Source organism: Nasonia vitripennis (assembly GCF_009193385.2).
Source record: "Nasonia vitripennis strain AsymCx chromosome 1 unlocalized genomic scaffold, Nvit_psr_1.1 chr1_random0003, whole genome shotgun sequence".
Lineage (NCBI taxonomy): Eukaryota > Metazoa > Arthropoda > Insecta > Hymenoptera > Pteromalidae > Nasonia > Nasonia vitripennis.
Window position 1 is genome coordinate 43482 of NW_022279589.1, and position 13785 is coordinate 57266.

General features: G+C 35.2%; 1 protein-coding gene and 1 long non-coding RNA gene across 3 annotated transcripts; one reads left to right on the plus strand and one right to left on the minus strand.

Annotated features, from left to right (window-relative positions):
* Window positions 1-974: 974 nt before the first annotated feature.
* LOC116417220 lies at window positions 975-6614 on the minus strand. Its single transcript, XR_004227522.1, has 8 exons — window positions 6275-6614; window positions 5967-6136; window positions 5310-5888; window positions 3858-4964; window positions 3298-3787; window positions 2855-3217; window positions 2581-2714; window positions 975-2496 (listed from the first exon to the last, which is right to left on the minus strand). It is a non-coding gene; the product is annotated as an uncharacterized LOC116417220 (long non-coding RNA).
* Window positions 6615-7003: 389 nt separating this feature from the next.
* LOC116417189 lies at window positions 7004-9312 on the plus strand. Of its 2 annotated transcripts, none has more exons than XM_031929044.1 (2): window positions 7004-7728; window positions 7826-9312. In XM_031929044.1, exon 2 carries the CDS (start codon window positions 8327-8329, stop codon window positions 9245-9247), a length of 921 nt encoding a protein of 306 aa, XP_031784904.1. In that variant the 5' UTR covers window positions 7004-7728; window positions 7826-8326; the 3' UTR covers window positions 9248-9312. Both variants share the same exon structure in this region, with proteins under 2 accessions (XP_031784904.1, XP_031784929.1).
* The last annotated feature ends 4473 nt before the right edge of the window (window positions 9313-13785 follow it).

Consider the following 13785-nt stretch of genomic DNA (forward strand, 5'->3'; position numbering starts at 1 on the left):
TTAATCGGACTTAAAATTGCAATTTTTATTTATAAAAGGTTAGTCGAACTTGAGTCTAGTTTTAGTAACATTTCCGCTACCCGATTCGATCAATGCGTCGCAACATAGATTAAGATTTTATTCGAGAATGAATTTTCAATCAAAATTCGAGCCGTTGTTCTCAGTTTGCAACATAGCATTTTCGAGCAGTTACGTGTGTTTACGTACGTGCAGTCAAGCTTTGATTAACGGAACTAGCACCATCGTTTGTGCGCACGAGGAACTAACTCGCCCCGGCGCTCTCATGTACACTGAGAGCAAGATGGCGCTCGCGCTTGAACGCGCCAACGGCTTCTCTTTCCCGCGCCAACGACTTCTTTTTCCCGCGTTGCCGGGCGCCGCCATTTTGCTTCGCCGCGCGCGCACAGGCACGCTTAAACACGTTACCGGCCTCGGGCTCATTCTCGGAATCGCCTGCCTCGCATGCCGCGTTACGGATTTTGCATCATGAAGATTTTACTGTCTTCACGCAAAATTTTTTTTTTATTCGCGCACTTTATGAACAAAACACTGCGACTTACCTCGTGTCTTCGGCATCTGCAAAGATACCCTCTTTGCCTGATCGGACATATTGTCACTCGAGCTGAGAAGTCGCTTTTTGGAACAAAGCAAAGCAGCGGGTCGTCTCCTTGGCCCTCTCCTCCGTGGCAGGTGTCAACCGTTGCTGATCGAAAACGGGAACGAAAACACAATACGTCGAACTTGTCTTCAAGCTTTTATCCAGCTATGCACTTCCAACGGTTTCACCCCTGTAAAGGCAAATCCGTAATTTTGGCACTTCACTCGCGAGGTATTCTCAAGTGCACGCGCAGGTCTAGAAAATCCCAAGCAGCGCAGTGGAAGCGTGCTGGGTCCATAACCTGTTGGACCTATACTAGGCCTGGCGTGACTTGGGAAAATAAATAACACCTATTTTCATATAAAACACTTTATTAATTGGAGCTTACCCTTGAGCTTACTTAACACAAGTAATGAACTATAAATCGAACTAACAAACAAAGGAACTATGTAGATGCAATCGTATCGCGAACGCGTCTTTCTCGCATGAGAGCACACAGAGAAGTACGCTGGCCGTAGTTCGACGGGGAGAGAGAGAAGAACAGTCCCGTCGTGCTCTCTGCAGTCGCTCGAATTCTGCTCGCTTATTCTCAACAATTAAAAAAAGAATTCTGCTATTAATTATATTTATTTTGCATTTATTACATTCCTTATGTACATGAGGGTGACCGCAAATCACCGCAAAAGTATGATCAGAATGATCTACGAGAACGCACTGACTTTGGATGAATAACTAGATTAAATCATTGCAACGAAAGGTTCATGTAAGTTCCGATCATTTTCGCCTTTATTTTAAAATTGTTTTTTTATTACACAATAATAATGCATAAAGCTCGCCCTCTTGTTATCGTGCTTTACAGCTTTCACGCTCGGCCTGAGCCGCTGCGTGTTTTTCATAATGCGGCTCTGCTCTGCGCGCGTGTGTGTGCGTATATCCGTCTACTACGTAGTACCTACTACCCCCAAGAGTTTACGAGGTGCCACCGCGAGATAAAACCTCGTTGCTTGCTTTTACGGATGCGTGCAGCTACATACGACGACGAGGATCTGCTGAATTTTCGAGCATGGGAATTTTCCTGCAGGAGCTGTACATACAGGATTTTGTGTATTAATCGCCGGCCAGATGATTTTTGGGAAGACTTGGAGCTAGCTATACATGTGAAGTGCAATCAGTGCTTGGATTTTGGAAGAGCCGACGCGGAGGGTTTTCTTGGGTATTCGAGGATGATGAGAAACTTTAATCAGCGCCGCTTGTGCATCGCGTGCAACTCGATAGTTTTTTTTTGTTGTCGTATAAAAAAAAGCGCCTACAGGTGATTTCGTCGTGGAAAAGCTTCAATTACAATCACTATCGTCGCTGCATCGCGCCGTTTGTTTCAGCGCTCGCTATAGAACTGACACACTGAGCTAAATTTTGCGCGCCGCTATAAAAATCCAAGCGAGCGCTTTCTCGCCAAAAGCAAGTTTCAACCACGTGTTATATACATCGAAACTTCTCTCTTACAGCATCACAAAGCTTATCCGTATGATGAGGAAGCAGCTGCAATTACCACCTGAACATGGGTTTTCACGTATGTATAAACCCCATGTGAAAATTTAGCGCGCAAGAAAGCGAGATAGAGAGAGAAAATGAGTCGAAGATAGTTTATACAGGCAGCGACGCAAATTGATGGCTCTCGAAGCTGATTAGTGTGTTCGATCTTGTTGTTATTATTAAATTGACCGCGAAAAAGATACACACACTTACACGCACGCAACTCTCGAAGCGCGCAGCAGGTATACGCTATCGCAATTATCAAATTAAACAATGGACTTGATAGTCTTCTGATCGGAGAAACGGAGGCCTGTCTCTTGCTTTTCTTCGAAGGCACAGGACGACTTGGTGAACTTCTCGGCAACCTATAACAGTTTTATTATTATTACCAGTAGTTCCTCAAATTAAAAATTGCTGCGATAGACAAAAAATATGGAGATACGATGTACCTTGTTATCGGGCGCGACAACGGTTGAAGAAGCGAGTGGCAATCTTCAAAGTCCCCGAGTTTTACAGCCAGACCATTGAACCTCGAGGCTAGAGCGTCAAGGGACGACGCTACTGACGTACTCACACTCATCCCCTATTAAACATAATTTCTCCAATAATATAATTATATAACACTCGAAATCGAAAAAAACATGCACCCATACTCGAGCGCAATATAGTTCAATCAGAGCAACGAGAGTTCAAAGTAGAATTTTGCTGTTACATTTTACTAACCAGAATTGTCTTTACTGCTACATCTTCTGCGTTTATTTTGTATTGTTGTTCTCGGACTTAGCGCTGTTGGCGAAGGCATAGGCTCGTGGCGCGGAGGCGCTCAGACAGCCTTAAGTGAAAACTTATTGGACCATTCAGGTAATTGGAATAGTATTTCAAATCAATGTAGTTGCTTGCTGCATCTTTCATCTTTAGAGAACTCGAAATAGCATTGTACTGTTCACAAACCAAGTCGACAATATTACTGGAATCATTACTGAGCTTAGCTGCGTATGAGCCTCGAATGTGCTTTGTTAAATTTGAATAAATCCTTATTTGTTCTTCTGTGACGGCCCAAAGAATGTTCACTGAATTCTCTTTTACCTAATAACAAAATCAAATTACAATTGTGTACAAGTAAATCTATATTGAGTACAACATTACTTATTTCTTTTAATACAAACTTTGAGGTTTATTTGCAAAATGCTCAGCTAATCTTGAAGAGTTGAGTGGGTGTATAATCCGCCCTCGTCCATGTGACATAAACCATCATTTCGCTTGACAATACCGCCAAAAGCTTGCGGTCACCCGCATAATGGAAGCTTGCATCCGTTGAAAATAGAAGAAGCTAAGCGCCTTTTCATGCCAATCAGTCTGATCGCGACATACAGTCGCTTGCATTATAGCGTCGAAACAGCCATCTGGAGCGTCAATATTACCGGAAAATGAAGCACCCCACACTCCAGTCTGCAAAAAATTGTTGAGGGTCGCGATTCGTATTCCCAAGATGCTCTCGCCGCACTGTACGAGAGAGAAAGACCCCTCGAAAAAGAGATAAGATCGTTCATTGTTTGTACAGAGACAAGAGGGACGGACGAGGATGGACGTGTAGAAGTGAGTTAATAGTCTGGTTTGCTGAAGCCATAGTCCATTCTCATCATAACTTTGCAGAATCTACAAATTAAAAATTGTTACTGACATTTTATTTTCACCAAGTAATCGTTATTCAAGAATTATATTTTACCTTGTGAACTTCTGTACAGGCAGTTAATTATTCTGTTGGTATTCCTCAACAAGAACTGTAAGCTCCACAAACAGATTTAACGCTTCTTCTATAGTTGTTGGTAAGATCAGATTAGGCTTCAAAAATTGTATTAACTCTTCAGTTAAATGATTAAAGAGAAATGGTTTAGTGCTGAATCGTTCCAAACATATATGTATTACATACTCTGGTCAACTATTTTTTTATAATCTTTAGCACTATATTGTTCTGGAGTATAAAATAAGCAATTTGGTTTTCCTGGAACTAAATCACGAGATTTTTGTTTACGTATTCTATGAGAATTCCATTCGTTTTTAATGATTTCCAAATCATACTTCAAAAGAGGACCAAAACAATATCTTAACATTACAACATGTATTGGATTAGAATCATTAAATAAGTTAATGTCTCTTAAATCCTTGAATAGATTTATCCAAAAGTGTACACCTCGACGTCTCATTTGTGACCAGTAAGCTTCGATTCGTCGGTTTGAAGTGCTTCTTCCTTTTAATAAAACTATTAAGTCCAGATAATCTATCCTCATGATTGAACCGTAGACTTTGTTGCAGAGCTTCCACCACACAATTCTCAGTCCCATGATCAGATCGAATGAGAGTTGGGATAAAATTTAATCTTTCTAGAGTTTTCAAATAATAGTAAGCAATAATTTCTGGTTTATTGTTACTACTAGCTACCTCTAGCCATAACATTTTTCTAGAATAACCATCAATTCCACCATGGATGGCAAATCCGAAGGGCTTCAACTTGTCGTAACCATCTATATGCCATACAAAATTAGGGCCAGGTACACTATAAGTACGTCGTTTTAATCTGTGGCGTAATTGATCAGCTATACCTTCAGGATCCAAGATGTGCAATATTTTTAATACGGTGTTTCGCTTTACGGTCAAGCCATAAACTTGCTGCAAACGCCGCCATAAGGTTTTGTAACCTAAACAACAACCACTAGAATTTAATTCTTCCACTATCATACTACACAGATCTTCTAAGCAACTTTCATCAATATTTTTCCTTCTTATACATAAATAATTTACAATCTGTCTATTTCTCTGCTCCATCATATAAAACCTATAAATACAACTAATTTATTATCAAGAATTACAGCTGCTGGCGCATCATTTTATGTATGAGCAAATAAATTAAGTAAATTATAATAATCAGTAACTATAATTCAGTAATACTAAATAATAATTAATACAATACGTTGAATATATACAATTATCTCAAAAAAAGAATGCTTTGAACCAAAGAAGTCGTATGCTATTATCTTCAATAAACGTTAAAATTTACTTCTATACTTTTCCACAATGTATGAATAATTCTAGTAAAAACAGCTAATTCTGGTAAAACGACATCTAATGCAAATAGTTTAGTGAATATTGGTGAATGTGATCCAAATAAAAGTACACTTACAATTAAATCTGCTGATCCAAAAAGTAGCACTCTAACCATGGACTACAGGAGAGTAACAGTGAAAATCTATTCTTCTTATATAAAAACGTAATTGATATATTAAGGTTGCGTAAAACATAATATTTGATTTATTTAAAGTTACCTCTTTCATTGATCATCTGAAAAAAAACCACTTATGGAAAAATAAAAACTATAGCAGTAGGTATTAAGATATCAATCATCAGATTACATAATAATTAAGAAGTCACTCGATTACGTATAACAAAACTCGGTGTTTTTAAGAGGCATAATTATAGCGAAGTTAAAAACGTACTTTAATACTATTTTTACAACAATAAGAGTTACTCCAAAATGTTGTTACAACAAAAAGACAATGGTATAGCCATATTGGAAAAGGAGTCCAAGCCTAACCTTACCCGACCCCGTCAGGTCTATACACACACAATGTGATGAATTTAGGAAAGCATGCATACAGCGTATGCATGTATATGTCGATGTCACTACCGGGCTTCCGTAGGAGGGGCTTTCTTTTGTATCAATACTATAGCTATTTTTGTATTCCTTCCTTCTAAGGCAGATCTGAGAAAAAAAATATTATTGATTCACATTTTGAGCATACTTGTATGTAAAGTAGAATTTCATTGCTTCAAGTATCACCTCAGTAATTGCACTCTTTAAGCACATTCCATTTTCTTTTCATTCCATTGTGTAGCATGCCAATCGAGATCATAAAAAACAACCATCACAGCTGGTATTTCGTGCAAATACTTATTCATCCAATTACGTTTCAGTATTCCCTTGGGTATATACCATTCGTATGAGTTGCGCTGTAACATAATTACAGTATTACTTTATGTGTATCTTGTAGATTCAATTAAAACTCTGCGTATGTTACATTAATTACAACTCTATGGGGCAATAATAATACTGAAGCACATAAAATGGCACAGGAAAAAGACACCAACTTTTGGTTTTACAGTTGGAAATTCATGAGTGCTTCTGATCAATTTGAATTGTACAGCTGCACCATCAGGTCGACGATTGTTGTTTCTTAAATCCACGTCGGAAAATTTACGTGTCTTATATCCACGCCGGAAAATTTATCTATACTTCACTTCGGAAAATTACGTGTCTCTAAATTTTTCATGCAAAAATACGTCGTGAAGTCAAATATTAGATCCACGTAATTGCGTGGATACGTGGATTTTTGGTGCAAATAGACACAGCGATTATTATACTGCAAAGTTAATAGTGGATAACCTATAACTTGCTCTGACATAGTTGGGAAATAAATGAATAAAAATGAAATTTATAGCTTTCAAAGCAGTCATTATATTACAAAATATATAATTGCCAAAATATTTTAACACAATAATTTATAATTAGTTCATTAAAGGTTAACTTTCATAAGTACATATATGTAGCATTACAGTGGCTTTCAAAACGCATTTACATAAAAAAAATGTTTCTTTGAGTTGTTGTTAGTATGTACCTTAATTGTTATCAAGATTTTGCAGTTTAATAGATGTTTAGTATTTGACAACTAGTTGTAAAAATATCTAATCGCGTACCATACCCTAAACTTTTATAATAACAACTTATTATAAAGTTAAGTAACTAAAACCGTTCTTATTCAAACTTAATGAGCATGACATTTATATAATTCATTACAGTATACAGTAAAATACTATAATTAAATTATACACTCGAGCAGTATAATTTTAAGTTTTTAAAGTTTGAAATTTTATAAAATAACCTCTCACGGGTAGAATAGTGCATGTATCTATGTGTACGTGCTTGTGCATGTATTAAACTTAATAATTAGGACACGCTCAAAATCAATAACGACAAAACAATTTTTGGCATCTAAGGAAAATAGAGGTGTAATATATGTGAATTTGTGAAAAGACTACGGTAACGGATTTACATTAGCTGCCAGCTTTGTTGTAATTTTCACCTGGTTAAGATATCTGTTCGACGATTCTGAAAAGGATTACTGTAACTGTTTTTCATTATCTACCTTTGTTTAAAATTTCACCACGAGACCTACGTACATCTTTATCAACAATCTTTATAAAGTGCTTATGTGATTATGTGATACTCGTGCACTACACTTCATTTGACTTGACCAAACCAAGTCATCCAGTTGTATTATACATTATACTAGTGCAAAATGTCTTGTTTAACAAAACTGAACATTGATTGTGGCTTGTTGAGTACATTAGATACGAACATTCAATTCTGCTTGGTAACGGTGTTTTTATTTGTTTTTTTGTAGGTAGAAGATGGGTAAATTTCATGAGAATTGGGATGGTTTCATCCCTCTAAGAGATTTGAATAATAAAATCTGCGGTGCTGAGTGCCAAGGATGTAAGAGGAGATTGGTTAAAAGAGACTCGGACACTCTTCTTAATCACAAGTAAGTTATTGTGTAATTCGGGAATAAGTACTACAACTTTCTCAGTTACTGTTATGATGGATAATAAAATAAAAAAAAAATTATTTGTTTTTCAAAGGAAGTACTGTAAGCGGACAAAAAATGTGGAAGCCTTGCAAACACGTGATCTAAATGTTCAATCAAGTGATTCAAATGCATTGCTGCCACGTTCAGAACCTGTAGATGATTCACAAGAAGTTGAAACATCTAATGTAAGATTATTATAAACTTAATATTTATTAATCTCGTTAGGATGAAGTTACTGCGAACAAGTCATTGGATTCATCTATGTCATCGATACATGAGTCTGAGCCGTCTGAGAATTCGACAGTTTCGATAAGCCTTTCTCCTAGAATTTCTTCAAAGAAGTGCAAACATAATGATGAAATAAATATCCTCCTTATGAAATTTTTTCTTTCTGCTGGGTTAGAATTCGAAAAAATTTCATCTCCTTTTCTAACCGAGGCATTCAAACTTGTAGCAGTCGATTTACCATCACAGGATGAATTTAAATCCACAATTTTAAAAAATAACATCAGACGAATTATGTAAGAGCAATAGCTCTTATGATTATTTAAATATGATGAGTGTTCAAACGTCTGAAAATGAAACGTCGTTTATTGCCGTAAGTTTAGCTTTAAATTCACAGAAACAATACGTTTACATAGACTCTATCATTATTAACAAACAGACAGTTGAAAATGATGGAATTGATTTAAAAGAGCATCTAGAATCATTCTGCGATAAATCTGTTAAAAAGGTCAAAGATCTTTACAAGACCGTTATTGAATACGTAACTTATGACTCTTCTGTTAAACTAAATTTAAGCAGTGAAGTAGATGGTAAACGTTATCATAGAATAGTTTGTTACTCTGTTTTAATACATCACTTAAGAAAACCACGAATGCGTATTCTATTCAAGAATACGGATGAATTGAATGGATATAAGGAGTTTTATAACACTATAGATAATTTAGAAAGAAAATTTAGTAATGCCGATTGTTCATTGGGAGAAGCCACAGAAGATTTGTTATGTTCCATCAATAATGAAAAGGTTCCATTGTGTGAGAGTATTACGCAAACAATATTTCAATTTATAAGCAATGTTGCGTTAGCCGCTAATTTTTTAAATCATAAATATAGAGGACATCACTTTATGCATTTAAGCTCTTCACATAATATGATGATGCAATTTTTCGAACAAGCTTTAGCCAATGAGGCATTTGAAATTCTGGGAGATTATTTAGATAAAGGTGAATTCAAGCGTCTATTTGAAAAAAATTCGACTACCAGTCCTGAAAGGTTTTGGCACGTAGCCAAAGTTTACTGTAAAAAAGAATTACCTAATTTTGCCTTGAATATTTTAAATATCGTAGCTATACCAAGAAAAATCAACATGAATAAGCTTTTAAAATTAAGATCTGATTTAGTTGATAATGCGTCTGAAGATCGTAAGCAATATGTAATGTTACAGATTTCACTTATGATAAATGAAAGGTAATTAACTTACCTTAGCTTCTATTTTAATTTAAGTTAGTTTGCAATTTAACGTAAAACAGAGATCAAAATAAACAAATAAAATTTGAGACTAATTTTTAATATATAAGGAAATGTAATGACAACTTTATGAAAATTATAGTACTAGTTGAAGGTTTTTTCTTGTTGAAGACTACTTAGTAGTGCTTAGTATTTAGTATTCACTTTTTTTATAAGATAACAAGTTGAAATGGCATAATTTTAATCTGATGAACAAAATGTTAATAAATATTATTATTAACACTACAGATAATAATCAGCTTATCTTTGTGATTGTCACTTTGTGATACTAGTTTAATAAATGATGAAATAGACTAAATGAAGAAGCGTGATAACAGTTTCAACATCTGTGATGTTAATAGTCAAATGTTTTGAATGGGAAATATTTTAGTTTAAAAGAAGCGTTATCACATTATTCTTAAATAATTTTCTGTTGACTATGTAATAATTTAATTATGTATAGATCGTTGTTATACGTTACATGACGTTTATTTTGTAAGTTTGGTTGTATTGACAAATAATTTGCGTTCGATAAGTCAGTTAATGATTAGAGATTTTAAAATCGATTAGAATTAGTGAAAAAAATTACAATTTCACTGCACTAAAATAATTACTACATAAACGTCGATAAAAATATATTAAATTTAATACTTATTTTTCGTATTGAAACCGATTGTAATTAAAAACGATTTAAATCGATAGGAATTTAATCGACCAAATTTGGCTGGTCAATTGAATGGATTTAAAACGATTAAATTCGATTAAATTTTGATCTATTTCAATCGAATTCAATCGCATATTTTTAGCAGGGAGAGAGAGTTGCGCTCGGGTCTGCTTGGGGTAAAAGGGGGAGGGCTGGCATCGTATGCGTGATATAGCTTTTGTTTAAAAATTATTTATAATTATTTATAAATAAACAAATAAAAGTCACCCATCGATGACAGACTTTCTGTTTATGACAGTAGCGGTCGTAAATCATTTTTATTAACCTTATCAGCTACTGTTGATATAAATATAGGCTTCTGTTTACATAAACAACTGGCGCCAGCCACGGGACTGGTGACGTCACTCTAGGCCACGCCCAGTCTCTCCATACCAGCCCATATACTACTAATTCTATATGAAAAACAATAATTGAAATAAATAGATGGAAAACAGCAATTAAAATCCATTGATTTCTCTATAGATTTTAATCGATTCCCATTGACCTAATCTAATTTGATCGAGTTTTATTGCAAAAAATCGTCATTAAGACTTACCATTCAATTTGATAAGAGGTCTTACCGATTTCTATGGACTATTTTTAGCAAGGTACATGAGATTCAGGTTTAAAGGAAGAATCTTTGAGTTCACGTGCCTCCCCTTCGGTTTAAGCTCCGCGCCGTATATTTTTACAAAATTGCTGAGATTACCCATCAAAGTTTTAAGATGTAGAGGTTTCAAAAACGTTATCTATCTTAATGCTTATATGAGCATAGAACCCCCGATAACATGATGTCGGCCGAATGACGGCACTGAGACTGCACGGAATGAGCCACGCGTGACGTCCAGGTACCCCTGCTCCAGGACACGGAAATGACGGCATTTTGCTGAGCACAATGACGGCATGCGGTGCAAGCATCGTGCCGGCACTTAAATTAAGAAAAAAGAAAAAAATTATACCCGAGCGGGGATCGAACCCTGAACCTTTCGGTTAGCAGACTGGCACTTTACCACTCGACCACGAACACTTGTTACAAGTCATAGCTAATTGTGTCCTTATGTACTGCGAGCAGCTGTTGATGTTAATAAAGTTGCAAGTAATCGTAATAAACAATAGCCAGAATTATTATCAACGCGATAACAACATCGATATTCGCCGCTTATTTCGTGTAAGCCGCGAAACTGGCAGGCTGCTATAAATTCGGTAGTCATGAAAGAGTAGTCATAATAATATAATTAATAAAAATTGTCAAGGAACAAAGTCCGGTGGATAAATAATAGCCCAAATTAATAAAATCAACAGCCTTAAAATATAATACATTGAAAAGCCTTATTTTGTAAATTGTGCGACTGAAAATTATCTAAGTTTTGCAGCCAACAAAGCCAGCATTCTGCGGGAATTTCGTTCCGACAGAATGCTGTCATGGCGAGCAACACTCCCAGCAGGCATTCTGCTAGCACTCTGACAGCGCCAAATGTTAATAAATTTTTAATACGGGTCGAAGGCACAATGCCGTCATATAGCTTCTCAAAATGTCGTCATAATGCTGCCATGAGTGCCAACACAGCGTGACCGCAAAATGCCGACATTTTGCCTTCGTTCGTGCTGGTGTCATACAGCCGGCACTCATGGCCGTCATTCTGACAAAGTTTCGTGCCGTCGCGTTATCGCGTTGATAAGAATTCTGGTTATTGTTTATTACGATTACTTGCAACTTTATTAATATCATCAGCTACTCGCAGTATATAAGGACACAATTGTCCATGACTTGTAACAAGTGTTCGTGGTCGAGTGGTAAAGTGCTAGCCTGCTAACCGAAAGGTTCAGGGTTCGATCCCCGCTCGGGTATAATTTTTTTCTTTTTTCTTAATTTAAGTGCCGGCACGATGCCGTCATTTCCGTGTCTCGGAGCAGGGGTACCTGAACGGTACCGTCATTCGGCCGACATCATGTTATGGGGGGGGGGGAGAGTACGTTCGACCTCTGTAGCGAGAACAAAAAAAAAAGAATTATTTACGTCTCTAGGTTTTATAATAAACTATAGGAAATCAAGGCTTATTCTTTTACAACAAGGCACATTTCTAGGCATGAGCATTCCCTGCTAATAGCTGCCCGACTGAAAAAAATCAGATGACAATCAACTGATAATCAGCTGATAATCAGCTGATAATCATGCCAAAACGTCAGCTGATTATCAGGTGATTTCGGCTCAGTATTTTTAATAAAGCTGATAGTTATAAATATGCGTTTATGTCAGATAAAATGTTGATGATAATCAGGTGATAATCATTCAAAATTTGCAACCTTTAATATTTTTATTATAAGTTGTTTAAAATAAGTAAAATTTATAAATTTCAAATAATGAGGGCCAGTACTAGTGTTACCATCAGGATGATAACATAAAAACTCTAGCTGTAAGCTTCAATATTTTTGTTTTTCAATAATTTAATTTAAACAAATTTTTGTTTAATTGTTAAAAAATAAAAATTTTAATCGTGTAGCAATTAATGTTTATTTTTAGCATTAATTTTAATCGTTTTCGATCCGCATTATCACTAACAATTCCATTTAATCTATTTTAATCTATTTTAATGTCCTTGAAATCGCTGAAAATAATGCGGCAATGTCAGGTTTAATCCAAAGTAATCGTATCGTTTTTAAAAGACTATATTATAGCTAAAAGTAATAAATTTTAATTATATTTGAGTGTTTGTTAGTTAATCGTAATTAATGATGAGCCAAATGAAATTGTTTCTAATAGCATATAAATGAAATCATTTTAATCCTTTTTAATATACAGTATTAAAATCGCAAATATTACATAATTCTATCGTTTTTGATCGTATTTAATGCCCCTGTTAAAAATAAATACATATTTTTTGTATGTATCTTTAGTACGTACTAAAAACATGTAATTTGCCTGGTAATACGTATTAAAAATATGTACTGATTTGGGACTGACTATTTTAAATATATTAAATATAAATATAAGTATTTGATGTGGCCATAAATGGAAGTACCATAAGGATAATAACACCATTTATGGCCACATCAAATACTTAAATTTATGTTTAATATATTTAAAATAGTCAGTCCCAAATCAGTACATATTTTTAATACGTATTACCAGGCAAATTACATGTTTTTAGTACGTACTAAAGATACATACAAAAAATATGTATTTATCTTTAACAGGGGCAAATCATTGAAATCATATTTAACTACTTAAAATGCATTGAAAGTGATAAACTTTAATTCTTTGTGATTGTTAGTTGATAAATCCGAATTACACCAATCATGGCTGACCCGAAACACCGACACCGTTTAAAAGCATTCTTATACTTAAATGCCAAAAACTACAGAGCGTTCTTACTAGACTCACTGATTGGCGATCTAGAACTCCTAGATGGAAGTTGCATTATCATGTTCTCTCCCCACCACCTCAATAAGGAACAAGTCCGTTTAAAGATTGCTTCTGATTGGCTTTCAGCTGCTATTCCTTGCTATTCCTTTTTACGTGTGATACCCCTTACTCCACTCTCAAAAATTTGAGTGCATTAAAACTGTACATCTTAGTCTTTAAATTTAATAATATTTTGTAAATGTGAGATAATACATCATCGCTCCCTACGAAGAGTAGTACATTTCAGATCACGCACAGTCCTGCTAAAAATATGCGATTAAATTCGATTGAAATTGATTGAAATCGATTAAAATGTAATCGAATTTAAACGTTTTAAATACATTTAATCGACCAGCCAAATTTGGTCGATTAAATTCGTATCGACTTAAATCGTTTT

Excerpts from the sequence above, each read along its gene's own strand:
- LOC116417189 (XM_031929044.1), top strand. The coding sequence starts at position 8,327 with ATGATGAGTGTTCAAACGTCTGAAAATGAAACGTCGTTTATTGCCGTA.